At 53.9% G+C, this 25704-nt stretch overlaps 10 protein-coding genes across 10 annotated transcripts; 4 read left to right on the plus strand and 6 right to left on the minus strand.

Moving 5' to 3' along the window:
• Positions 1-382: 382 nt before the first annotated feature.
• On the minus strand, positions 383-1776 carry G6M90_00g065400 (mitochondrial 54S ribosomal protein mL38; the record flags this gene model as incomplete). The annotated part of the gene is made up of 2 exons (XM_014684748.1): positions 383-1197; positions 1260-1776. The coding sequence occupies 2 exons, from the start codon at positions 1774-1776 to the stop codon at positions 383-385; spliced, it is 1332 nt and encodes a 443-aa protein (XP_014540234.1).
• A 327-nt stretch (positions 1777-2103) lies between these two features.
• yml6 (54S ribosomal protein yml6) lies at positions 2104-3132 on the plus strand (the record flags this gene model as incomplete). Its single annotated transcript, XM_066130803.1, has 3 exons — positions 2104-2130; positions 2189-2297; positions 2357-3132. 3 exons carry the CDS (start codon positions 2104-2106, stop codon positions 3130-3132), a joined length of 912 nt encoding a protein of 303 aa, XP_065986706.1.
• Positions 3133-3353: 221 nt separating this feature from the next.
• On the minus strand, positions 3354-4869 carry PGS1 (CDP-diacylglycerol--glycerol-3-phosphate 3-phosphatidyltransferase; the record flags this gene model as incomplete). The annotated part of the gene is made up of 3 exons (XM_014684746.2): positions 3354-4320; positions 4373-4725; positions 4792-4869. The coding sequence occupies 3 exons, from the start codon at positions 4867-4869 to the stop codon at positions 3354-3356; spliced, it is 1398 nt and encodes a 465-aa protein (XP_014540232.2).
• A 458-nt stretch (positions 4870-5327) lies between these two features.
• On the plus strand, positions 5328-6000 carry N7BM (NADH dehydrogenase [ubiquinone] 1 alpha subcomplex subunit N7BM; the record flags this gene model as incomplete). The annotated part of the gene is made up of 5 exons (XM_014684745.1): positions 5328-5378; positions 5427-5447; positions 5521-5527; positions 5596-5875; positions 5949-6000. 5 exons carry the CDS (start codon positions 5328-5330, stop codon positions 5998-6000), a joined length of 411 nt encoding a protein of 136 aa, XP_014540231.1.
• Positions 6001-6383: 383 nt separating this feature from the next.
• On the minus strand, positions 6384-10186 carry NNT (NAD(P) transhydrogenase; the record flags this gene model as incomplete). The annotated part of the gene is made up of 9 exons (XM_066130804.1): positions 6384-6415; positions 6466-6540; positions 6587-7231; positions 7282-7536; positions 7593-7763; positions 7813-8115; positions 8169-8771; positions 8838-9980; positions 10093-10186. The coding sequence occupies 9 exons, from the start codon at positions 10184-10186 to the stop codon at positions 6384-6386; spliced, it is 3321 nt and encodes a 1106-aa protein (XP_065986869.1).
• A 3275-nt stretch (positions 10187-13461) lies between these two features.
• On the minus strand, positions 13462-13948 carry G6M90_00g065450 (uncharacterized protein; the record flags this gene model as incomplete). The annotated part of the gene is made up of 2 exons (XM_014684743.2): positions 13462-13706; positions 13780-13948. 2 exons carry the CDS (start codon positions 13946-13948, stop codon positions 13462-13464), a joined length of 414 nt encoding a protein of 137 aa, XP_014540229.2.
• A 674-nt stretch (positions 13949-14622) lies between these two features.
• On the plus strand, positions 14623-15606 carry pda-1 (Porphobilinogen deaminase; the record flags this gene model as incomplete). The annotated part of the gene is made up of 1 exon (XM_014684742.1): positions 14623-15606. One exon carries the CDS (start codon positions 14623-14625, stop codon positions 15604-15606), a length of 984 nt encoding a protein of 327 aa, XP_014540228.1.
• Positions 15607-16007: 401 nt separating this feature from the next.
• On the minus strand, positions 16008-16650 carry gcvH (Glycine cleavage system H protein; the record flags this gene model as incomplete). The annotated part of the gene is made up of 2 exons (XM_014684741.1): positions 16008-16405; positions 16551-16650. 2 exons carry the CDS (start codon positions 16648-16650, stop codon positions 16008-16010), a joined length of 498 nt encoding a protein of 165 aa, XP_014540227.1.
• Positions 16651-18814: 2164 nt separating this feature from the next.
• On the plus strand, positions 18815-19841 carry spg1 (Septum-promoting GTP-binding protein 1; the record flags this gene model as incomplete). Its single annotated transcript, XM_014684740.1, has 3 exons — positions 18815-19513; positions 19596-19670; positions 19743-19841. 3 exons carry the CDS (start codon positions 18815-18817, stop codon positions 19839-19841), a joined length of 873 nt encoding a protein of 290 aa, XP_014540226.1.
• A 2189-nt stretch (positions 19842-22030) lies between these two features.
• Positions 22031-22486, minus strand: G6M90_00g065490 (uncharacterized protein; the record flags this gene model as incomplete). Its single annotated transcript, XM_014684739.1, has 1 exon — positions 22031-22486. The coding sequence occupies one exon, from the start codon at positions 22484-22486 to the stop codon at positions 22031-22033; it is 456 nt and encodes a 151-aa protein (XP_014540225.1).
• Between the last annotated feature and the right edge of the window lie 3218 nt (positions 22487-25704).

Here is a 25704-nt window from a genome sequence, read left to right on the forward strand (position 1 = left end):
TATTTCGGGTATAAACTTACTCTTTTATGTAGACAAGCGTATTGTCTTTTCTACGCCATGTACACGTGTTGGCCATGGACGTGGTGAGATAGTCATGTAAATAAATTCAATCGCGTACTCCAAATAATGCCCTGTGTGGCTGTATACCAAGATTCATGTATACTATTGATAACGACTTGGACCAATGTATCGCTCAGAGCGTCTGGATATGGTGGTCACGGTAAACATCCTGGGAATCGACGAACAAACTACGTAATGGAACTAGATGCCATGGTACACGTCTCCCTGGACAGATTGTTATTGTTCTACACGAGGTTGCTTCACTCCATCAACACACCTGACAATATAATACAAAGCTTCCCGCCAAACCCTCACCCACCAATCACCTCCGCTTGATCCAGCCCTTGGCGTTGGAAATGCCCTTGATACGCTTGGTATACTTCCAAAGGTGGCGGTACTTGGGCCCCTGTCGCTTGGCCTCCCAACCGCGCGGCTTGACGGGCGGCTTCAGGCTGTGCACACGCGTGGGCCGCAACTCGACATCGGCACCGGAGATGCCGTGGCGGGCCATGACAGCGGCCGTGTTCTCGTCCCAGACGGACCGGAACAGGCTGAAGCCAAAGGGCGCGAGGCCAAACTTGTCACGCATCGACTTGAGGGAGAATCCGCCGCGTGCAGCGTATAGCTCCTTCAGCGCGGCGACGTCGACCTTGTCGCCGGCGCGCTGCTCGAGCAGGTAGATGCCCAGTCGGTGGTACGGGGCGCCTTTCTGCGAAAAGGCAGGCATCCAGGGGACGGCCAGCTGGTCCTCGGCGACGATTTTGCCCAGCGGGAGAGACGTGTCGGTGGGGCTGAGGGGGATGTTGGCAGCCAGGTAGTGGCATCGCTTGGTGAAGCTGTCGCCTTCGATGTCCGGGACGTCCGAGTCCACAACGACTACGGTGACCAGGCGCTCGCCCTTGTTGAAGACTTGGACGCGCAGGCGCGGCGCATTCTCGCTGACCTGGCTGTTGACAATGTCGCCAGGGGCAATCTTGGATTGGCGAAAGTAAAGCTGTACGTCGGCGGTGGGTTCCAGCTTGGGTAGAACGTCGGGAACAATGTTGAACTGCTTGATTCGCTGGGTGATGAGGCGGTAATCGTACGAACGCCATTTCTTCTCGGCAAGGGCACGGTAAATCGGCTTGTTCATGTCACCTAAATCCATAATTGTCAGTCATCACGGAGTATAAACTCGATGCTAAAAATACCAAACTCACCCAAGCCGTCCTCAAATCGCTTCTTGACCAAAGGATCATTCGCATCCGCCAAAAGCTTCAACCGCTCAACCTCCCTCCTCAAACTCGCCAACTTTACATCCTTCATCTTCTGCCCGCCCTTGACATCGGCAGCATCCTTTGCCTCCAATTTTGAAATCTTGTCCAGCTCCGCCTTGATCTTGGCCAGCTTGTCCTCACGGTCAGCCGCCAAAATCTTACGGGCCTCCTGAAACGCCTGGTAGGGTAGCTGCTCAAACGGGATATTCTGTGTCGTGCGCATGGCCATTCGTCGTCTTCTCGAGCCAATTGGCATCTTGCCAGCCTTGATCAGCTCGGCTTCGAATTCGGGAAGGACAGTAGTAGGATCGAGGTCCAAGGCGCTGGGTTCCCTGGAGGCAGCCGCAGCTTGCTCCTGGACCTCAGCGGCCCGAGGAGCGGCCGTTGTGAATGGCCGAACGGCGCATGACTGCCGTAATTGCCTTGCGAGCGGCCGCGCGACAGCCTGACACCGCGACATTTTTTTGGCGTCTGGTTCGACGGTTATGTGGTTGTGGCTTTCAAAGCTAAAAATGCTCGCCGAAATGCTACGAGTCGATAATTTGACATTGGCACGCGAGGGGGCCCACTTAAATTTTGGGGTGTCGGCGCGGAACAAGCCGTTTTCCCAGCAGACGGAGAACTGGGTCACGATTTTCGAGCATCCAAACCTCCGTTCCACGAACTTGCAATCGCCAAGAAAAACAGCTTGGCCGCGCAAGCCTGCACCATCAATTGGACTGTTCTGCGCCGTCGCATACAACTAATGATGGCGTCAAGGACGGGGTTAGGATGCCTAAATGAGGCAATGGCTGCACTGCGGGTGTCGGCCAAGGTGAGTTCCATCCCCATCAACATCAGAAAAAGACGGCCATGCTCACTTCCCATTGCAGCCCACCACCCTCAGCAAGTCCATCTCAAGATCAATGGCCACGGAGGCGCCCGCCCGAGATCTCACCCGATCCGCAAACACACAATCCCTCGTCCAGTCCTGGAACCCAGGTACGCAGCACCACTCCAACCGACTGACTATCCACGCAAGCTGACAGTAGCCTTCACAGTCTCAACCGTCCCCGTCACAGTCCACAGCTTCCCCTCGCTCGAACCAACCTCCCTCGAGCAGTGGTCCGTCCAGCACCTCTACCTCCCCCTCCGGCGCGACATCCTGCACCACGCAATCACCTTTGAAGGCGACAACACGCGCCAGGGCACCGCCTCCAGCAAAACCCGCTACGAAGTCCACGGCTCCCACCGCAAGGTGCGTCCTCAGAAGGGTTCGGGTCGCGCCCGTCTCGGCACCAGGCAGAGCCCCGTCCTCCGTGGCGGCGGCAAGACCTTTGGCCCCAAGCCCCGCGACTTCGGCACCAAGCTCAACCGCAAGGTCTACGACAAGGCCTGGCGGACAGCCCTCAGCTACCGGTACAGACGGGGCGAGCTGATCATCTGCGAGGACGGGATGGAGCTCGCCCTGCCGCCGGACTTTGAAATGCTCGCCGACAAGTACATGCGGGACGGGCTGCGGGAGACGTACCTCCAAAAATACATGACGGGCGTTTTACGCACGCTGGGTCTGGGGCGCGCCGACGGACGGACGCTGTTTGTCACGGGCGATCCGAGGGACAGGCTGTACGAGGCCATGGAGCAGGTCCCGTGGGAGGGGCGGGCGCTCGACGTGGAGGACGTTGATGTCAAAGACCTGTTGGAGACGGGCAAGGTTGTCATGGAGAGAAGCGTCTTGAAGGAGATGATTGAGAGGCATCAGAGCGACTTGATCACCCGCATCGCGGTCGGCGGGTTGGCCAAGAGCGCTCCTTCAACTGGCGAGGTAGTGTTGTGAAACCCACAGGCCGGACGCATCAATGTACTACTATATGTCCCTGTATTCAAAATATCCCCCCGGTAAAGCATAAAATCTCACCGGCATTCAACCTCTCAGTGACGCAAGAATCGACTGCTTGTCTTCATGTAGATCAAGGTAGAATATACAAATAGCCCCCCTTCCCCCAATGCAGCCCTTCTATACTGGGTATCAAGTCTATAACAAGTCCACAACGCACCCTACAATGCACCACCCACCAACGACACAATCCACATTGCTATTCTCACCTGCAGCCCAACCCTCCTCTCGTTCTTGGCAAAGTCATCCCGCGTCACTCTCTTCGAATGCTCCTGCAACCAGCTCTGCTCATCGCCCAACTGTCTCTTCAACGACTCATCCCTCGTCACGATCAGCGCGCCAACCTCCAAATCATGCGAATAGCTGCGCTTCGTATAATTCGAACTGCCAATGATGCTCATCGATGGAGACGTCTCCCCCGGCATCGTCACCCAGAGGCCCTTGGCGTGATATGTCCATCCGCCAACGTGGCCCGCCGTCCCTAGCCGCCACTCCTTCAGAACAATGTCCTGGTCGCGGCGGCTTTGGCTGATGTTGTCCAGGAAGCGGCGGGCGAGAAGGACGTACGCGTCGGGGAGGAGGCCCGAAACACCCTTTGACTTGTAGAAGCCGTTTGCTTCGGGGGCGGCCGTAATGACGGTGTTGTTGGTGGATGCTGTGCCGATGAGGAGTCTGGTCAGCGACGGCGCTGGGTTGAAATAGCCGGCTGTAAAGGTCCACGACGAGCCGCGATATTGAGGCAGGGCGAGCTGTTTCAGGATGTGTGTAATGACAGGCAGTTCGGTAGACTCGTCCGGTTTCATGACTTGGGAGAATTGCCCTAGCATGTATACCCTCGTATTGCTAAAGTCGCCCTTGGGCAGCTTTTCTGCTTGGGGCGCAACCAGTGCCTTCAACGTCTGGCTCGAGCTCTTGATGAAGGACTGCGGATCCTCGAGGGGACATGGCGCAGAATTGGTCCGAGGCCAAGTGAGCGTGAATCCGGCATCCTCCCGCGAAGGCTCGACCAGAAAGCTAAACGACGCAACTCCGCTATGAATGCGCCAAAAGTGTTCGGTAACCTCTCCGGACGAAAAGAGGTGGTACCTATCCTGTCTGTTGGTGAAGTAGTCCGTGGAGAGATTCGCACTACCGAATGTCAGCGCCCTGCCTAGTTCATGTCGAACCTTGCCGTGCTCACCCTGACATGATGATCTCGTCATCGACACCATAGAGCTTCATGTGCTGCAGGCCCCAGCCCTCGTTAATCCTCTTCGGGATGTACTTCTTTCTCAACCCCGTCAAGTTCGGCGTGTGGTACATGCGGATCTCGACTCTTTCTGCGCCAAACTCCGTAACGAGCGGTGCCAACAACGACGCGCACGATGAATCAGGTGCCTCTCTCGTACCGCGCAGACCGTCTGTCAATATGTCCAGTTTCAGCTCTGGGTTGCGCGAAAGTGCATCCCTCAGGGTTTCGATAAGCTCCTTCTCGGATTTTCCGATATAAAGAGTTGATAGGAAGATTCGTCGTTTGGCATTGCGTATGCGGTCCTATATCAATTAGCATCCATCTGCGGCGTCTAGCTCCATGTGCACGGCAGTACAGCAGTACCGTACCTTCAAGGTTTCGTAGAATTCCGCCGGCGTTCTAATAACACGAATGTCCTCCCCTCTCAGATCAAAGCTCGGCGCCATGCGATCCAACTCGCTCACGATTGGCACCAGCGTTCCTATGTGAAGGCCATTGCTCGGCGCAGCAACAGCTCCTGAAGGCGCACTGCCAATAGACCTGCGCTGCACCCGTGCGGAGTACACATTTGTCCGTAGTGCACTGGTGCGTGGCCGAGCCAGACACCTCGTGCAGGTGCGTGCAAGCATTCCCAGCAGAATTTACGCAATCCCGTCAAGGAATGCTGCAACTTTTCGCGGCTCTCGTCCCGTCACAAGTTTGGTGCTGTGGAGTTTATATACCTGGTACTCTACTCCGTATCGGACATGGAGCCAGCTCTCTCACCTCACCTATTGAACCTTCCCCATTGGACGGCCCATCTAGCCGATGTTTCCCCGGTCCATCCTACAACTCGGCTCTGAACCTCCAACGTACAGTTCCCAAGCCGTCTCATCGATCTGCCGGGCAATTGTCAACCGCCAAGATGTCGACTCTTCCCCGTACATTGAGCAACCTGCGCAAGGTTGGCATCAAGGTTCGTCTTCTCGCTGTTCAATTGCTACCCAGAGGCTAACTTGTGTAGGATTACTTCCGCCAAATGCTGGTACGTTTTGCCTGCCCGAACGCTCGATCCAGAAATTGAACAGGTCTACTAACCTCGTTCTTCCCTGCAACAGTATATCGGTACAGACCAGTCTCAATCAATTGCGCACGACGACCGAAATCGAATTGACCGGCTAACTGATGTGCAGGCGACACCAAATACGGCCGCCTGGTAGGCACCGATCGCGCCGGCAACAAATTCTTTGAAAACATGGAAGAATTACCCCTCCGTACACGCTGGGTCGAATACGCCAAGCACGACTACGACGCCGCTCAGATCGAACCAGGCTGGCACGCATGGATCTCGTACTCTGTGGACAAGCCGCCCACCGAGGATGCGTTGATCGCTACAGGCTTGAGGAAGTTTGAGAAACCATATGCCATTCCGAACTATACTCAGACTAGGGCCGCGTTCAAGACGTACAGCACGTAAGTCAACTCCCAGGAGGAGCACAGTCGGCAGTAGCTGTATGTCAGGATGGGTGCTGATGATTTCGAATAGGACCAAGCCCAAGGTTTCGGCATGGGAGCCCGTTGCTGCGCAGAGGACGTAAATGGTTTCGAGAGGCGGGTTGTACATATGCATTGTAGAAGTAGATGATGGGCTATCGACTTACAACATTTCCTTTATTATGCGCATTTCTCAATGAACAAGTTACGACAATTGTTGTATTTTAAGTTGCTCATCACGAGCCGATCCGATATTTCACGAGCTAACTAAACGAACATTTCACAACCACCGCACTCGATGCACAGAGAGTATCACCCATCAAGTCCATTGCAGCCATAAATCTTCACCAGGGCATGACACTCCAAAGCAACATATTTTCAAACATGTACTGCCGCCAAACTCTAACAGTTTCTAGCCATCTAGCTCATCTACTGTCACTATCAAAACACCAAAATGCGCTAAATTTCAACTCGCGTCATGCGTGCTCTACATCTTAGCTTCGATCGCTGTCTTGATTGCTGCAGTGAGTTAGCAAATCGTTGCATTTCCTTGAGTCGGCAAAACATACCTTCGCAAGTGTTCCTTGCATCACCAAACAACATCTTTGTGTTGGGCATGTAAAACATAGGGTTCGGAACATCGGCTATACCAGTTAGCTCAGTTCAATCATTTCGACGAGAAATACGTACCATATCCACTTGCCATGCCTCTCTTCATCACTACAACTTGCTTGCTCTTCCACGCATGCAGCACAGGCATACCCTCGATTGCACTGCCCTTTTCCATAGCAATGGGGTTCACAGTGTCGTTGGCACCAATGACAACAGTCAAGTCAGTGTCGGGGAAGTCGTCGTTGATTTCGTCCATTTCCAGCACAATGTCATACGGGACACTGGCTTCGGCAAGCAAAACGTTGCACTGACCCGGCATTCGGCCTGCCACGGGATGAATAGCGAACCGGACAGTGATGCCCTTGGATCGCAAATGCGAAACAATTGACGAAATTGCGTACTGGGCCTTTGCCACAGCCATGCCGTAGCCAACAACCAGAATCACTGATTCCGAATTCAGCAGTGCATCTGCCAGCTCATCCACGTTTGTTTGCGTGACTTCTCCTTGGGGCTTGAATTCTTGCACTGCTGTTGGTGTTGACAGCCCGCCAAACAAGACATTTGTGAGTGACCTATTCATTGCCACGCACATAATGTACGACAGGATAGAGCCGGATACGCCGATCAGCGCTCCAACACTGGTAAGGAGTGGGTTATCCAGCATGAAGCCCTCAGCTACGAGGGCGAATCCGCTGTAGGCATTTAGCACGGTGATGACAACGGCTAGACTCGATTAGCATGCTTCATTAACTGTAGACTGTCTGCACACATACGCATATCGGCGCCACCAATTGCGGCAGTCGTAGTGTAACCCTTGACGAAACTAAGTGCCGTGTTCGCAGCAAGAGCACCTGCAGCGATCAAGGGACTTCCCGGCGCCATGGTGATGAAGGCGCCCATTGTAGCTATATTACTAGCGAGCAATCCCCCATTTATCACATGTCGGCCAGGAAGAATCGTGGGTTTAGATGACATCTTGCCCGCTAGTTTCATGAACGCGACGAGAGAGCCGGTGAAGGTAATGCCACCTTCACAATGTTAGCCAACAATCCAGAGGGAAACAGTAGGAATGCCTGCTACAAACCGATAAGAACACCGAGATATGCAGTAACCAAATGCAGAGTTGAAATATCGGTAACGTCAGCCATGACACTACCAATGCTAGTCAAAACAGCAGCCAAACCAACCACGGAGTGTAGCGCAGCAACTGTCTGTGGAAGGTCGGTGGGCGTGATTCGCTTGCCTATTAGCATTCCTGTGATCCGTCAGCATATGGGCTCGAGTAGTCAAGCCGGAATACCTACCAGCTAATGCACCAACCGTGGCAAGTGCTCCAAATTGAGTCAGAACTTCAGGCGAAAATCCAACAGCGAGCAGGCTGGCCAAAACACCGGACCCGACACCAAGAATGCCTAGCATGTTGCCCATACGGGCAGTGGCCTGAGAAGCAAGACCAGAGATTGATCCAATGCAAAGAACGGAGCTGATGAGATATCCGGCTTGGACAAGTCCAGCAGCCCCAGTAGACGCAGCAGCAATAAACCCTCCACCAAAAAGAGCTGCAGGCACAGCATACAGCCAGGGGTACTCGGGGGGGTCAGTCGGCCCTGTAAATGTTAACATTTCAGCACTGACAAGCATCGAACCTGATGAGACGTACGCTTAAACATATCCAGCATTCGTTTGGTAATTACGAATCCGCCACCAACATTGACAAAGGCAAGCAAAACGCTCAGGGCACCAAATACTTGAGGAATCGTCTCAGGAACATAACCGCCTCCCAGGATGAAAAGTCCACCAACGCCAACCATGCCGGAAATAGCATTTGTAACGCTCATGAGAGGAGAATGCAGTGCGGGAGCAACTCCCCAAACAACACGATAACCAATCAAACTAGCCAAACCAAAGGTGAAAGCATTGGACATGAAGAGCGGGCCAGTAAACTTTCCCAAGGCGAGCACGCTTCCCATACCAGCGGTAACAGTTGCAACCTCTCTCGTCTTCTTCTGCCAAGGAGTGAGCTCGACAACCTCCACCACAGGCTCAGCGGTAGGTTTCACAGCAGCTGGGGGCGGAGCAGGCCGGGGAGCAGGGGGCAGAATTTCACCATTCTGGGTAACAATTGAGCCGCGCACAACTTCATCTGATAGGTCAATTCCGAATTCCTTGTCTTTGGGGGCCATTGAAAGCAGGAACTTGGTGATGTTATTCGAGTATAGGGTCGAAGACTGGGTCGGCAGGCGTGAAGGCAGATCAGTGTATCCTGCATCTACGTCAATACCACGAAAGGCGGCAACGGGTCACATTTTGCAGACAACTTTGAACTCACCAATAATTTTGACGTCTTTATACATTGCCAACTCGCCCTTTTTGGTAGCTTCGCAGTTACCGCCAGCCTCGGCCGCGAGATCAACCACGACGCTGCCAGGTTTCATGACATCCAGCATGTCAGTTTTAATAAGCTTCGGAGCAGGCTTGCCAGGGATAAGAGCAGTGGTAATAATAATATCAACCTCTTTGGCCTGATCCTTGAAAAGCTTCATTTCAGCATCGATAAATTCCTTGCTCATTTCCTTGGCATAACCACCGGCTCCAGAGCCATCTTCCTGGATGTCAACCTCGATGAATTCGGCGCCAAGCGACTGCACCTGCTCCCTGGCAGCAGGTCTGGTATCAAATCCACGAACAATGGCACCCATTCGTCGAGCTGTAGCAATCGCACTCAGGCCAGCGACACCTGCACCAATGATTAAGACCTTGCAAGGGGGGATCTTGCCAGCAGCAGTAACCTGGCCGGTCAAAAATCGTCCAAAAACATTAGATGCCTCCAAAACAGCCTTGTAACCAGCAATATTTGCCATGCTACTGAGGGCGTCAAAAACCTGCGCTCGAGAAATTCGGGGAATCATATCCATGGCAAATATGGTTGCTTTGCGGTCTGCAATCTTTCGAACCAGATCCTGGTTCTGGGCGGGTTGGAGGAGGGAAATGACAGTCTGCTTCTCCTGAATAGAGTCAACCTCGTCCGTGGACGGACTGCGAACCTTGAGAATAACATCAGATGCGGACCACACGGCCTGTGGGCCGTCAACCACGGTAGCGCCGGCCTCTTCATAGGCCTCGTCGAGGAATTCGGCCTGGGAGCCAGCACCGCGCTCAACGATGACCTTTTTGAAGCCCTTCTTGAGCAAAAGTGCGACATTGGCCGGCGTCAAGGCAACTCGACGTTCACCGGGGTAGGTCTCCCTGGGCACACCAACAGTAAGTTGACCATACGGTGTCGTCGGAGGTATTACAGCTGTAGAATGCTGCTGTGCTCCGACTTGCGGAGCTGTTGTCGTTACGACAGAAGCATGGCGAACCAGTGCCAGGGACTTGCGAGTCACGGACGGAACCAGAGCCCGCTGCTTGGCTTGTCCAGGGGTATTGTGCCACTGGCGGCGAGCACAGGACAATGGACGCACATCTACACCTCCGAAATCGGCGCGGTTAGTCAGTTATTGTCAATGGAGTTCATAGTATGCAATTGAAGCAATAGAAATCGCAGAGAGTAAGGAAAAGAGAGAGAAGAGGGTAAATGCAACCTTTGAGTCGTAGGCAGCGTGGCGCGAAGCGAGCAACGGTTAAAGAGGAATAGCAAAGCTCAGACGAGAGCGGGCGGAACGCGTTCGACGCCATCATGACAGAACAGTCATCTGGTAGTGGTCTTCATGGAACTGCGTCGAGCAGGGTCAATGCTTGAGGGACGACGCGCCTGAGTGTTGTTCTGTAAAAAAAATTACTCGGTACTGGGTAGTTGGTGGGAAAAAAACAAGTGTCACGAGGGCAAAGCTGAGTTTGTAAACGCACAAAGCATAGCCGAGACAAAGATGAAGGGGATGGCACCCAAGACGGAAATCAAATGCCAGGCCACTTGCAAACAGCAACAGAAGCTGTACTATTGCGACCTTAACTTCTTACTTGAGTCAAGAAGACGCAGGAGGTCTAGGCGAAGCTATTAAAGGAGGGGTAGTCTTGAAGTGGTGGACGTCAAGTTGGAGGACGGAGGCGGCGCTTCAGACCTGAGAGTGGCATGTCGGACGCACTTGACAGCAGGGCAGGAGCGGCTCGTTGGCGCCTGCCAGGCTGGGACCAGTGCCGAAACAAGTAGCACAGGTACGGAGTACACGAGTACGGGATATTTTGGTACCGGGGTACTTGCGTCTGGTGCTCAGGACTTGGCACCATGGGCTTCAATGTTGGTCAGCCGGACGGCAAGTTGCATGTAACATCAAACCTCAAACAGCTCAGTCAAGCCGTCCGTGCCGTATTTCATCGCCATTCACGCAGTGATATTCCATCTACGCCGTCACCAGTCCTTTCTCGGTCCGAAGACAAAGTTGCATGCATTCAAGCGCGTCAAGGTGGTCTCAATTGCCTCGTTACCTTACCCAACGTTACCTAGCGCAGGTGCATTCTGCACAGGTGCCCAGGTACCCAAACGTCCAGGTACTCCGTACTTGGAGGCCGAGTCGAGGTGAGCTGGTGCGGGGTTCCAGGGGTCTGCGGGCAGTGTGGGGCGTCTTGGCACGAGGCACTTGAGTCTTTGGTGTGCAAATCCTCCGCAAACCTGGGGAAAGCATCCGAGCCACGGCCATGCAACACCAGCACTTTGCGTCTGCCACCAAGTTTGTACACCATTCCGCCTGTTCGGCGTGTGTTCCATGCATCCAGCCTCAAACAAGGTCGCTCGGCACCGTTCAACACACCGACACGCTGCAGGGGGTGCGGTACCACGTCGGGCCAACATCTCGGCTCCGTACGGAGAACGACTTGTCCTCGCCTTGACGCCGACAGCCAGTGCATGACGATTGTGCCATGGCGTTTTGTCTTCTGGATCGGTATCCTCTGTTGCTCAGAGCTTCCTCTTTTGGATGACTGGTAACTAACCTACCAGCCCAGCTATGACAAAGCCACAATGCTCGGCCATCCGTGTCCATCCATGCCGCGGCTCGACACGTCGGCCGTGGTATTTGCAACTGCAGAGCTGCCATTCGATGAATTGATAGGCAACATGGCATGGCCATTCAACCCGACTCTGGTGTTGCTCAGCAGCCATTGTATCTCACTGTGATTTCGCCACCAACTCAATATCCCAAAACTGTACCGTCTCCGTCCACGAAGAAATCGGGTCTCCGTGCGGTCTGGCAGCAACTGGGCAAGTCCTCCCCTCGCCAAAATCACACTCGGAACAGCCATGAACGCATGAAGTACCTAGTCTACACACGTGAACCAAAAATCCCCCACCATGGTCTCGTGTAGATCAAACCTCCTGTCGTTGTTCCTCACAGACGGTCCCATGATCTTAACCCTCAGCTCCGGCACAGTTATAAATCCACTTGCCACTCACTATCAGGGACGAGCTTGACACGACCAATTCGTCCCCCTTGCCTGCTTGGAATGGATGAGACGCACCGACTATTCCGTCGCGGTAGAACGTCCTTAAGCGCGCTTCGTCAAAGGCTTCCACAAAGCCGAGGTCAGGTCTGCCGGGCCTCTCATCCTGAATGACCAGCGTCGACGAAGATGCGGCGAATTCGAATCCCCCCGGGGGCTCTCGCCCATTTCACTTTCCCTGTGTTAGAATCTTATTCACAATCAGGGTTTCCGTCACGCAAAGTGGGCATGGTTGCTGTATAGGTCGCGTACATGCGGCAGATTTAGGCGACGACGGCGTGAGGGCTAACGCGAATCTTATCTGCGTATTTTCCCTGGATTTCACGAGCGAGGGGGGCTTTTGGCTGCCGTGGCTGCTGGGCCACGGCCGGGAAGTTGGCGCGTAAAGATTCCAGTCTGACGTAGAGCTGGATAGATATTGGAGGCCATTGTTTCCTGGGGATCTCGGCAGGTTAAGCCTTCCACGATGACAGCAATGCCAGCCGGTCCAATATCAAAGGTTAGGTGCTGCTGCCTTCGCCTTACATGCCGAGGGGCGCTTCGAGATGAGCATGGTCTATAGGCTTGACGACCAATTTCCACCCCGGTGATTGAGTTTGTTGCACCAGAGGGTGAATCGTTCGGCTCGGTATACTTATTGCCACTATATAGGTAAGCAGACTATCTAAAAAGATACGAATAATTGCAGTGCTTCGAACCGTTCGGCTGACTCGTCCGTATCAATGTGAGTGTGGCAGTCGCAGTCCTCTCCATTGTTATCTTCTACAGATATGTATCGGGCCGATGCGTATTGATAGAAAACATTGGAAGACGGGATACAGGTCGAGTTGGTATTGGTACGGGGAGGAGGCCCATAGCGTCTAGGGGTAGAGGGGTGGTTGGCACGAGTTATGTGAAGTAGGATTAATATACGCACTTTTGCAAAACATGTCCATGCCTGCCCTTGTTCTGCAGGCGAGCTAACGTCTAGTAAGAACAACTCCTCTGGGTGGCTTTTACTCAGTAAACAATAGCTTTAGAACAACAGGATACCATCTACAATACTTTTTACATCGTACCTCGACGGCCCCAGTGAAGCAGTCATGGGCTGCAGGATTTAATACGACGTTTTGCAAAAACTTTACGGCTACATTTCAAAATGAAAATGAAAAATAATACAATTTACATGCAAATATTTCGTAAATTTTCTAGAAGCAGTATGAATCAAAACTCGCGGCTGAATCAATCGAGTCGATGATGCATTGCTACCCTACACGCAAGACGTGCAGTTGCCTCCGCGGCTGCAATTGCATATTCTGTAGGGACAACACTTCATTTGCTACCCATTCCAAGTCAAATAAACAGGAAAAATTAAAATTAATTGGATTGACTTGGGTTTCTGGAGCCATTCCTAAACTAAGGCAGTCCTCGACACCACAGTACCCCCCCTGGCTTAAACTCTCATACCAGTCTGTGACTCTCTGCTTTGATACCTGCGGCCCTTAGCACGGCTGTTCTAATTTCTTTTGCTCACATCATCATGCCTTGCACTGCCCAGCGTGGCACGGCGTCTCGCACCTCCCGCGGAAATCCGGCCCAACAACCAAGCACTCGTCGCACCCACACAGCAAGTCCAACTGTTTCCCGTACTTCTGTCCAGGGTCCTCACAAAGGCAGATATACAAGGCAGAGTTGATGCTCGTGCTCGGCTTGCCGCTGTTGCAGACGGCGTTTTGGGTGGCGCAGTATGCCTCTGCGAGCTGCTTGGTGGTCCACGGCTTCTCTGTCCAACGCGTTAGTGATACAGTATTTCCCTGGGTACTATAGCCTTTGCACAGGCTGAGTTTGAGACTTGCTCATGGCCATGAGGACTGATGCGCAGTATGTATAGCCGCATTCGCAGTAGGTTCCATCGGGTGGCGTGGGCGCCGGCGTGGTGGACGAGTTGGGCGCGATGGACGTATCTGTGATACGGGGGGATGCGAGAGCAAGGGTGACGATGGAAATGAAAGGAACAGCCTTCATGTTGACGTTTTTTTATTGCTGATGACGTTTGGTATGAGTGAAGGGTTGTAGATGGTGTTCACCCTGGGTGTGGTGAATGAGAATGGAATGGGTCAGGAGAGACGACAGCAACGAGATGAGACCGAATACCTCTATATATATAAGTTGTATTCCTTCAAGTCAGAGCTTGTATCAGGCCTTTGACCGCGTTGTTTGCAGAGTTGTCTAGACTTGTTTGTGTAAGACTCTGTTGTTCCACATGGAGTTGTTGGCGGACAAGCAAGTTTGCAGACGGTGGATGGTGCCTCTCGGAGTCTCGGACCATTGCGAGTAGGGAAGACAAACCGGCATGTCTGGTAAGTTTATAATACGCCATGGCGAGAAAACTCAAGCGATTAGTGATGAGATCTTAGGACTAGAAGCAGTTTTCAGAGTCAAGCTAAGAATCGTTTCGGCAACATTGAATGTCACTGTTCTGTCCCCCACCACTTGCAGCTAGCCCGACGGCCGTCAACGGCTGTCAAACTGCCCCGCCAACTCGGTGTCAGTCCAGATCAAGTTACCCCTCCATGCACGCACTTTTCCAACTCTGCCGAGCACAAACGTCTCGGCTCCGACAGAAACCACCTCGAGGTCGGCCAAGGCGACAGCAACCGCAAAAGACCTGCAAACTGCGACAACACAAACCGACCGCCATGGCGCCATCGACAATCACCGTCGGCACGCGCAAGTCGCCCCTCGCCATGGCCCAAGCCGAGCTCGTCGTCGCCTCGCTCCAGTCCATCTTCCCCTCGTCGTCATTCCCCATCCACGGCATGACCACCACCGGCGACCGCGACCAGAACACGGCCCTCTACAACTTTGGCGGCAAGGGCCTCTGGACCACCCAGCTCGAGGAGAAGCTCGTCGCCCGCGAGCTCGACATTGTCGTCCACTCCCTCAAGGACATGCCCACCACCCTGCCGTCCGACTGCACCCTCGGCGCTGTTACCAAGCGAGAAGACCCGCGCGACGTCCTCGTCCTGAAAAAGGCCCTGCGCGACGCAAACGGTTACAAGACCCTCGCCGACCTGCCCGACGGCAGCGTCATCGGCACCAGCAGCATCCGCCGCATCGCCCAGCTGGCGCGGCGCTACCCGGCCCTCCGGTTCAAGGACGTGCGCGGCAACATCCAGACGAGGCTGAAGAAGCTCGACGAGGACCCGGAGCTGAGCGCCATCGTGCTGGCCGCCGCCGGGCTCCTGCGGATGGACCTCGGCGAGCACATCTCGCAGTACTTGGACGTGGACAATGGCGGCATCCTGCATGCCGTCGGACAGGGTGCGCTGGGCGTCGAGTGCCGCGCGGGCGACGAGCACGTGCTGCGGGCCCTGAAAGAGATTGAGCACAAGGACACGCTGCTGGCGTGCCTGGCCGAGAGGAGTCTGATGAGGGAGCTCGAGGGCGGGTGCAGCGTGCCGATTGGCGTCGAGACCAAGTGGGTGGATGGCAAGCTGAGGCTCAGGGCGACGGTTGTTTCCGTCACGGGCAAGGAGGGCGTCGACGCTGACGTCCTAGAGACCGTCACGTCGGAGGAGGAGGCCGAGGAGCTGGGCAAGATGGTGGCCAGGGACCTGGTGAGCAGGGGGGCCGACAAGATTCTCGATGCCATCAACAAGGCTCGCCCCGAAGAAAAGTGACGGTGACAAAGTGGCATGGTTTGGCAAGGCAAACAGGTCCAAAAGCGGAAAGAGTTTGCTAGCAGATTTGTCTTGCAAGCAATAAAGGAGTACGCTGCCAGAGATGCCGGCGTATTCGCTTACCAGATGGCACCAAGACTCAATTGTATGATACACAACACAATGTTGCAACGACAATGTTTGTTCATGCTTGTCAAATATCTCTTTTACCCAGTGCTAGGTTGAACTGCGTCCAAATGTTAAAAAAAAAACAAGACAACAAATGAGAGATTCCATGGAATCCCGTTGATTTCCCACGCATTTTATAGTAGAGTCAAAAAAACACGATTCGTCTATATATGCCCCTCGCCCCCAAAACAACATGTCCACACTGCACCTCCACTCGGCGACACATGTAGCTTTTACTCCGACGTGAAAGTCTTGTAGGCCTCGGCATCCATCAGCTCATCAAACTCCTTGGCACCATGCTCGTCGACCTCGACCTTGACAATCCAGCCGCCGCCATTGCTATCGTCCTCGGGGACCTGGTTGATGGTGGAGGGCTTCTCCTCCAGCAGCACATTGCCCTGGACGACCTTGCACTTGATGGGGGCGTTGATGTCGCTGGCCGACTTGACGGACTCGACGGCGCCAATGGCGTCACCGGCCTCGACAAAGTCGCCCGTGGTCTCCGGGAGCTCGACGTAGACAACGTCGCCGAGCTGGTCGGAGGCGTACTGGGAGATGCCAATGGTGGCGGATTTGCGGTCGGCGGAGAGGTCGACCCATTCGTGGTCCTTGGTGTACTTCTTGGCGAGGGCTGTGCGTGCGGCATTGTTAGCAAAAAAAAGGATTCTCTAATGGACAGGTTCATGATGCGGCGGAGAGCTTCTTTTGGTGTTTCCTTGTTCTTTTTCTCGTGCACTCTCTTTGTTTCTCCCCGTGTCTGTGGTGTTGGAACCTACCCATGCGAGAAGTCGTAAAGGTGCGGACAGCAGCGCGGGGAGCAAAGCGCATAACCGCGGGCCGGGCGACGGCGCGCAAAGAGTAGGCAATTGAAGCCATTGTGTCCGGGTTGGTGTCGGGGCGAGAGGATAATGGGTGGGTGTGAATGACAAGGAGAGATTTGTCTTGTTGGACGGTTGAAACTGCGCACAGGCAGGCCAGAGCAAGAAGGCTTTTTTTCTGAGGCCGGAGGAGGAAGAGGAAGGTTGAAGGACGTAGCCGACCTCCGGCGGCGTTGGTATGGGCGTCTGCGGCCCCGGGCTGTTGGAGCACTGAGTGGTCAGGCCAGAGCAGGTGAAGGATATTTCTTAGTCATCCTTGCATGTTGGTGCCAATTATTTGCGGTTCTGCGGCCGAAGCCGCCTGCGCACTAAATACCGGGTGCTTGGCTGCTAGGGAGGTATTACAGCAGCCTCTGGGCTCAAATTCAGCGCTTCAACGTGGCCAGGCCGATGCAAGCCTTGGGCCATCTGGAGCAGCCATCTGGACGGGTCGGTGTGGGGAAGAGACCAATCATGGCATTGGAAACATAATAGTTTGCTCTGGGCCTTGTCCTCTTGGGGATGGAGGTTACGGGCTGCGAGGGCCCTGTACGTAAAGAGAATTGGAGACGGGAGCCGTTTTCGAGACGAGGCACTCGGATCCAAGCGAATTGGCGGCATCGGACCGCGCTGCGCTGGTTTGCAGTGGCGTGATAGCCGCGACGGATTGGAGTAAGGGAGAGCCGGAGAAACAATTTCTCCTGCGCAGTTCGTTTCCCTAAGACTCCCCGAGGCCTGCAAGACCTTTCCCTGTCGCTGGTGGTGGTTATAAGTATTGTATCAGTTGACGTTTATGCGCATGACAACCCATTGTTTATCTGCCTTTGAGCAATCCAATGAATGGGCCGGCATCAAAAAAGTAAACAAAAGCCCAACGATGAATGCTCGGCTCCCTTGGGCACGGCTGCAGTGCGCCGCGGCGTCGCGGCATGCTACACTCGCTGCAGACAACGATTGATGGTGCCCGTGTCTTACAAGCTGCCACCAGCGGTCGACGTCACGTCAAGCACGTCAAGGTCACGTCGCAGCCCGTTCCGTTCAAGCAAGGCCCCAGGGCGCACAGCAGAGAACTGGCAGCAGTGGCAGCGGAACTCGAAGCACAATCTGTGTCTGGCGTGGGTTTTATCATCTCGAGCATCTGTTTTTTGGCCGCTTTTGAAATGGCGGCCGCACATGCCCCAGGCTGGCGCCAGCGTCCAATGTTGGGCGTTTTCCCGCCCCAACGCCCAATGGTTCCTGCCCATTCAATGTTCTGACTGGCTGCTGCTCACGTGCTGGCTGGGCGCTCACCATTCATCACTGCTCAGGCGTGGGCTCCCACTGATTCACGTTCCACTGGCTTCAATGTTCCACTAGCGGGCATCCAAAGCCCACAACCTCGCTCCAGATGTCCTGGCGTCCCTGGCGAAATGGCCTCTGTCCACAGTGCTGTCTGGTGCTGCTGACGTCTGGAGCATTGACACCAGACCAGACACGCCAGTTGCCGTCCATGTCGCATTTGATCCTGCCCCTTCCTGTTCCTGTCCCTGTCCCCGTTCCTGTCTGTGCCTGGTCGACTGGCTGGTCTTGCTTGCACTGCCTTCGCAACAACCTCTCTCGACTTCATTGTCAAGATTCAATTCCCATTCCCCTCCTGTCCGAACCCCTCATCTTTATTGCCAACCCCCGGCCGCATCTCGAGCCACCGCCATCACATCCGGAAATAAACTCACCATCTGCCTTGCCGACCACCTTCGACCCTGCCCTCACCCCGACGAGCCATTGTCGAGCCTCACCCTTGCGCTTGGCCTTGCCCGCTGGGCGTTGCGGTCTTGTGTGGTCTTGTCGTTGTCTGTGTGGTGTTTACCCGTCGATCTCTCCGCAGCAGCTGACATCCTGGCCACACCTTGAACCTTGATCCGTCGACCAGCTTGACTAGCAACTACGCCATTGTGTATTTGCATGTGTCCCACTAGCTGAAGTCAGACCGTGACGTCCATTTCCGCCTCTCCCTTTCTCACCCTCGTCCGACGCTCTGCATCTACGGTGCTTGCATCAAACCCGTCTCCCCATTCGACCCCTGGTATTAGACGGGCCGTTCATTCCATCGACACCCATATCCATCTGGGCATCTCAAGCTGGATTCTTCAACAGATCGTGTTGCGGCCGCCGCACCCCTCGAGCACGCGGCTTTGGTCGACGACATGGAAATGGACCACCAGGTGCCAGCGACACCTGTCCAGGGCCACGACGATACACTTGGCGGCATCGAAGGCTCTCCCCATATTGCTTCTAATAATGGCTTTCACCACCAGCACAACCCATCACTAGACCAGTCAACGCCCACCAGCCCGCGACAAGACGACGACCCCGCCCATCGATATACTCCTCCCGTCTCGGGGCCCTCACACTCACGGCCGGCCAGTGGCCTATCCAACCCGACACACCAGAATCACAGCGACTATAGGCAAGGGTCTAATGAGCCGCCAAACGGCCGAAACCATGTCGTGATCAAGGTTGGCATGGTTGGCGACGCCCAGATTGGCAAGACCTCCCTGATGGTCAAGTACGTAGAGGGCAGCTGGGACGAAGATTATATTCAGACCCTAGGTGTCAACTTTATGGAAAAGACCATTTCCATCAGGAACACAGAAATCACTTTTTCCATTTGGGATCTGGGTGGCCAGCGCGAGTTTGTCAATATGCTGCCGTTGGTGTGTAACGATGCCGTGGCTATCCTTTTCATGTTTGACTTGACAAGGAAGAGCACACTTAACAGCATCAAGGAGTGGTATCGGCAAGGCCGAGGATTTAATAAGACGGCAATTCCAATCTTGGTGGGCACAAAGTATGACCACTTTGTCAACTTTCCCATTCAAGACCAGGAGGAGATTTCCAATCAGGTAAGCTACATGCCAAGGGGAGAGCACCAGCCGCGACGCGACATGTTGAGACGGAAGCAAGACAGCACCTGACCCCATATAGGCGAGAAGATTTGCCAAGGCGATGAGAGCATCATTGATCTTTTCGAGTACCAGTCACAGCATCAATGTGCAAAAGGTATGACGTAACCCGACTGAGACTGGTTTCGTTTTTTCCTCCCTCGCAAATGCCATCTGACCTGGCCATCAGATTTTCAAGATTGTTCTATCAAAAGCGTTCGACTTGAAGTGTACGATCCCCGAAATCGAAAACGTCGGCGAACCTCTTCTGCTTTATCAGTCAGTCTGATTGTAAGCCCGTCGGGACATTACTTATTTGGATAATGCTCTGCCATGCACCGTTATTGGCACGAGTTACCGGCAGTGCAATTCCTTTGATGCTGGAAAATATTGGCGGCTATTAGTCGAGGCGAATTGGCCATTGCCATGACAGCTCCCTGCGAACTTGAGAAATGCTGCCTCCTTTTAGCTGTACGATTATTCGCTCCAAATCAGATGCGGTGCTGTGTTACTGCCGGGCGGAGAGGGAGAGGGAGAGCGTTGAGGTTTTTATCCGTGAATTGTAATCATACTAACTATTATTTTCCTTTGTCGTTTTTCTGCCCTTTCACAGGCGATGTGATTCTCCCACTGGCTATTCAATTTTACCTGGGGAGATGAAATACGGAAAAGCCGGAACAGCTCATACTGAAAGAGCATAAAAATACAGTTTATACGAAGATGGCAGCTGTCGAGAGGAATCCGTGGTCGAGCCTTGCAACATGTGCTGTTTGGATTTGGGCTGGCCCATGAGGTCAATGGCACGGGTGGTATATGTGGTAGATGGGGGGAAGACAAAAAGCAACAGGGGTAGGTATACTACATTATTCATTGACAATTAGACTCATATACAGTATAGCATGAGCAAAGCGGTGACTATTGCATTTTGTAAGTCGTGTACTAGTCCTTGCCGCATCGACTGCAGGGCCAAGCTGCATATGGTGAGTTATGAAACAAGACCTTGGTGGAAAGGTGGTGTTCGAGGCACATGATGCAGTGATGCATCTCCCTGGCAGGACGATGCCGCGTATGCTGTTTCACACTGATGCCGTCTCCTCCATGATGCCGATATGCGTCAAGACTTTGAACTGTACCAAGGACAGAACAAGCCGCGTGTGCACAAGATGCCCACTCCTCCGGACAATGCCATCACGCTTGACCGCATCCACCCGCACCACAATGCGCGTTTTCTCGGCGCCTCTGCCACCACATGCGTGCCTGTACAGTCGCCAGGTGCATAGGCACCAGACGTCCAGCCAACCGTCCGTGGTGCGGGCAGATGCGCTCGTCCAAAACCCGCGCAGCACAGGCAGCCAAACCCGTCAGACGTCACTAGATGTGAGTTGCCAGTAGAGATGCCCTGGGGCCCGAAAACATGGACTGCCGGATTCTTTCGCTGCCTGGCCCAATCTGATGTGTGTCCGCGGGGGGGTTCGCATCCCCGCATGCAAGATTTCCGATTCCGTGCCGGTGGCCCTGGCAAGCATTCCAGCCGCCCAGCCGCCCTGCCGCCGTGGTCGCTGTCGTCGTGGACAACACCAGGCGGCATTGCGCAGCTCGTCTGTGGCTTGGACGTGGACTTGACGCGGACTCGGCGTGGGCTCGACGTGGGCTCGACGTAGGCACCTTGGAGAGACCACTCGAGGCGAGGCGAGGCAGGCAGGCAGGCCTCCGGTCCCTCGAGGAACATGCACTGTAGCTGAGCCCACTTGGTGCTCGCCCGGGATAGCGCGGCGACGAGATGCATGGCGGCGGGGCGGGTTTGCGCTGGCGCAGGAACAGGAACCAGGACTTACGGTAGTAGGCATTAGCTGGCGGGAGCTGCATTGTCTGTAAGTGGGCGGTTCATTTCAACCGGCTACTTTTAGACTTTGGGCTAACGGACGGCGCCAAAATTACACCACGACGATGACGATGACGGGCGACAGAAATGTCTTCCACGAGGGGCATTCACAGATTGACGGGTATGCTCGACACAAAGGGCCAATTGGTCATAGCGTCTATTCTATTCTAGGCGCATCACATATTTCTGTCTGGGTGTATGTCCCTGATCTAACGAATCGATCAATCAATCTCCTTTGTATCTGTAGAATGCCAATATACCCATGTATAGCTGCCCGTGGGTTGGGGGGTCTAGAACGCCGTAAAACGCCATGCTGTCATGTACATGGCTCTCTGCTGGTCCATCAAAAACGTCCAGCAGCCTTGAAATAATTGCAGCAAAAAAAAAAAAAGGTGAAAGAGGGACAGTAAAATGCTACCCAAAAAAATCCCGAGCTTCGAGAGAAATGTATGTACAGAAGGGAAGAAAATGGTTGTCGCAAAGATGTTTCGGTCGACGGTATTATAAAGTAGGAGTGAATCGGGACGTAAAACGCCTAATCGCCGCCATGATGATGCAGTGCTTGCAAAATTGATCAACTGTCCGTACGTCTTGGCTCACGAGCGTGTCGTCTGGTCACCCCAAATAGGGGCACCGAGGGGCTTGCTGACACCGAACCCGACTGCGACGGCAATTCCAACGACCAGAACAATAATCAGGACTTTCATCATGATCCTGGTACGTCGGTTGAACCGTTGCATGAACGCACAGGTGCGGTTTTGCTTGCCCGCCTTGGCTCGCTGCTTCCAGTCGCGCTTATTGGGCCAGACCTGGCAGTCCTTCTTCCTGGTGAGAATAACGCTGGATCGTGGTTTGTCTAAGGAGCTGTTGGTTGCCATAGCTTCGACATCTGTTTCAAATGGGTTGCTGTTGTCGGATCGGGCAGTTGTGCCGCTCGAGGTTCTCTCCAGGGGGGAGACCCGGGTAGATGGTCCCTTGGCCGTCTTTTCGGGTACTGTCAGATTGGTATTGGTCATGGGATAGCTCTGCGGCTTTTCTTCGCGCGAGGCCATGGTCGCGGTTGAACGTGAGGAGTAGATGTTTACGGATGTTTTGCGGACGATGCCTTGGTCGACCCTAAGCTTGAAGTTAGAAAAGGGGGTGGCGGGCGGAGGCAAATGGATGCAGGAAGGGACGACCGATGGTATTTGTACAAGAGATGCTAATCCTTGTGGCGAGTGCAGACAAAAATCATGCGACGGCAAAAACATTAAAACATTACAGTAAAGGGAACGCACGAGGCAAACAAAAAAAGAAAACGTGAAACGTACCAAGCTTGATCGAGGTCGGGGACTTGCGTGGTGGATTCACCCTCAATATGCAGGATGATACCAGCGCCAAGGGCAGGCCGAGTACAATGCCGCTACTACTTGGGGATGCGGAATGTAGAGAGCGTACTCCGAAGATGTCGGATGAGATGTCAAGTTGAAAGGGTATCAGGAGATACTTGAGGGAAGGCCTGTGTCCCTCGCCAGTACCTCTTTCGCGTTGCCCTCCTGCAAGGCGAGCTGTCTTGGCACAACAGGTGTAGTTGACTTGACGGTTGAGTGCGTATCAGCCAAAGGTGAATCGAGTGGACTGATACGTCAAAGGTACTCCGTATTTTGTACGGAGCCCAATCTCTCGAACCCAGCCACCTGACGACAATTGGTGAGGTTCCGTGTGACACAGCGCCGTGGCATGAGCGGGGAAACAAACAGAATTATTTAATGTTGCCTTCTGCAGAATAGTTTGCCGGACAAAGAAATCTGGCGGAATGGAGAGTCGGCGAGCAGTTTGGATTAATGAAAATAGAAAAGGAAGAGAAAGGATCGACTGTGGTAGTCAATTGCGTTTGGAATGAAAACGGGAACGGCCAAGGTTTTGTGACTCTGGGGTCACACTGTGGCTGGAGCGGCACAGGTCAAGCGAGACTGGCGCTCAGCCAGTCCAGGGAGAATTGATAAGACCCGGATGTGGAACTAAGGAATAACAACGTGAGCGTGAGCGTGGGCCATTGGTCTTGGTCCTGGGTTTTAGGCCCTTGGTCATGGGCTTTGAAGATTTACCCGTGGGTAGCAGCAATGGCACCTGGCAACTTGGAGCATTGAATGATGTCTGGTACTGTGCTTGATAGTAGTTATTGACTGCCAGACAAGTCATACAGCTGGGCACAGCTGCCACCGTGCGTCTGTAAAGGGGACGATGAAAATGCAGACCTTTGAGGCAGGTGCGACTTCCTCTTTCGTTGAACTTCCTTTGTCCTCTGCCCTCTGCCCTCCGCCCTCTGCCGTCTGTTCTCTTAACCACCGCCATGCAAGCCCCTCTCGACCTCGAGACTCCGCACGCCTCATCAATCAACAACAGCCTCTTTGCATTTTGCCGGGCCTATTCCACAGGCTGTACGGAGTACGGAGTGGCGAGTACGATATGGACATGCAGGCTAGGCACGTCTGCGGCCTCGCCAGACAGCTGCCACATACGGGTCAACAGATCTTGAGCGCCGTCTCCCTACTTGCCAACCTTGCCTCCCACCCATGCAACTAGGCCATCCCATGTCGGCCAATCTGCACTTGGATCCAAGCCCGCTGGGTCCCTTTACCATTACGGGCACTAGCGGCCTCGGACACGCCAATTTAGCAGCAAACGAATACAACCTTGCCCTGGGCTCTGGGACACTACTCCAGACTTGAGATGAAGGAGCTTGGGACCGATCACCATCTCTAATGGCAGCGATGCCCACAACAAACAAATCCATTGTACTCCGTAGGCTACTCCAAAAGGGTTTCCAAAAGCCATCGCTTGCATCACCAGTTTCGACATGGTCGAGGGCTCCAACTCGAAGCACAGCCGCCAAATGGCCGCCTGTTCTCAACCAAGGCGTACCTGAGTCAAGAGCCCAGGCCTGGCGCAGGCTTTTGATGAAGCCTTGGCCGCACCACACCGCCAGCCCGGCAAGGGTTCTTTGAATCGTCAAGGATCGTCTGTGGGTTCAAGCAGACAACTGCTTCCATGGCGGGCACCTGTTTCCACGCGGCTTCCTGGCTTCACCATTTTTATTATGGCGCACAGTTTGGGGTATTGGCAAGGGATGGAATCGCCCAGATTAATACGCTCCCTCATCTCCTACCAGTCCATTCTTTAGCTTTTACCGAGCTCGTGTTTCAGAATTTGAACCCGTCATTTATGTACTCTACCATTCGCTGGCTCACTGTTGCGGCGTCAGACCCTGCGGACATTGTATTATTGTTGCAGCAGAATTCCCATGGTTGAGGTATCAGTGTCCACTCGAATTGGGGTCTGAAACGGAACAAGCCGCAATGCATGGCTTGTCATCTCTGCTCGTGGCTTTGGCCTTCGTGCGTTGCCGCTAGACCGGTGAACCAATACGTCAAGTAGCTTTCAGTCTACATGAAGCTGGCGTATCCCTCACGTGTCGCTGGGAAGGCATGGTGCCAACCTTTTTATGCGTCGCGAGTCGCACCAGGCAGTCGTATTCGCTACATTTACGATTCTTGCGAGGCATGGAGCCGAGTCTTTGCACTGTGTATGCAGCAGGGACGCCACCGAACACAGGCTGCTTGTGTGCATGCGAATATGGACGACGTGTGCTCGCCCATCTTCTATGCCTGTCCCTTTTATATTATATCATGTTTGAATCCGGTATTTGTATTACCACACAAAGTGGTGACCAATAGTTTGGTCGATAGTTGGCTTATCATCTATCGTAGTCGTTAAAGTTCGACTGGCCCGTCAGCGCAGTGATGCTGCTCTTAACATGAACACGGGCGTGTGCTGCGTTGCGATTGCGCACTCAGCAATCGCTGCACGTGCCTTGAAGCTTTGGACGTTAGGAGCTCTCGAATGTTTCATTGTGGCCGCCATATCATGTCCCATTTGTACTCCGTATTCGGAGCCACATGCACGGGCGAAGTGCCTTTGGCCTTGCAATCTTGTCTCGTCTCACAAGGGCATTTTTTAGCAGTCGCCGCATACACACCCTCGTCATTTGACTGCTTCCAAAACTTCTTGGCCTCATTTGACATTACTACCTGTCGTCCCATGCAAGTTGCCTCATGACCAAGAGAGCGAACCAAACCGGGCATGCAGACAAGGGCAACCGCCTCATGGCAGGACTGTGCCATTGAACCCATTGGCTGTTTCCGTAACTTGGTAGAAGTTTGGTGTCGATGAGACGGCGGCGGCGAAGGGGCCAAACTGAATGTGCTTACGTATCCGAGGAAGGAGCTGC

Source organism: Metarhizium brunneum, chromosome 3 (genome assembly GCF_013426205.1).
Source record: "Metarhizium brunneum chromosome 3, complete sequence".
Classification (NCBI taxonomy): Eukaryota; Fungi; Ascomycota; class Sordariomycetes; order Hypocreales; family Clavicipitaceae; genus Metarhizium; species Metarhizium brunneum.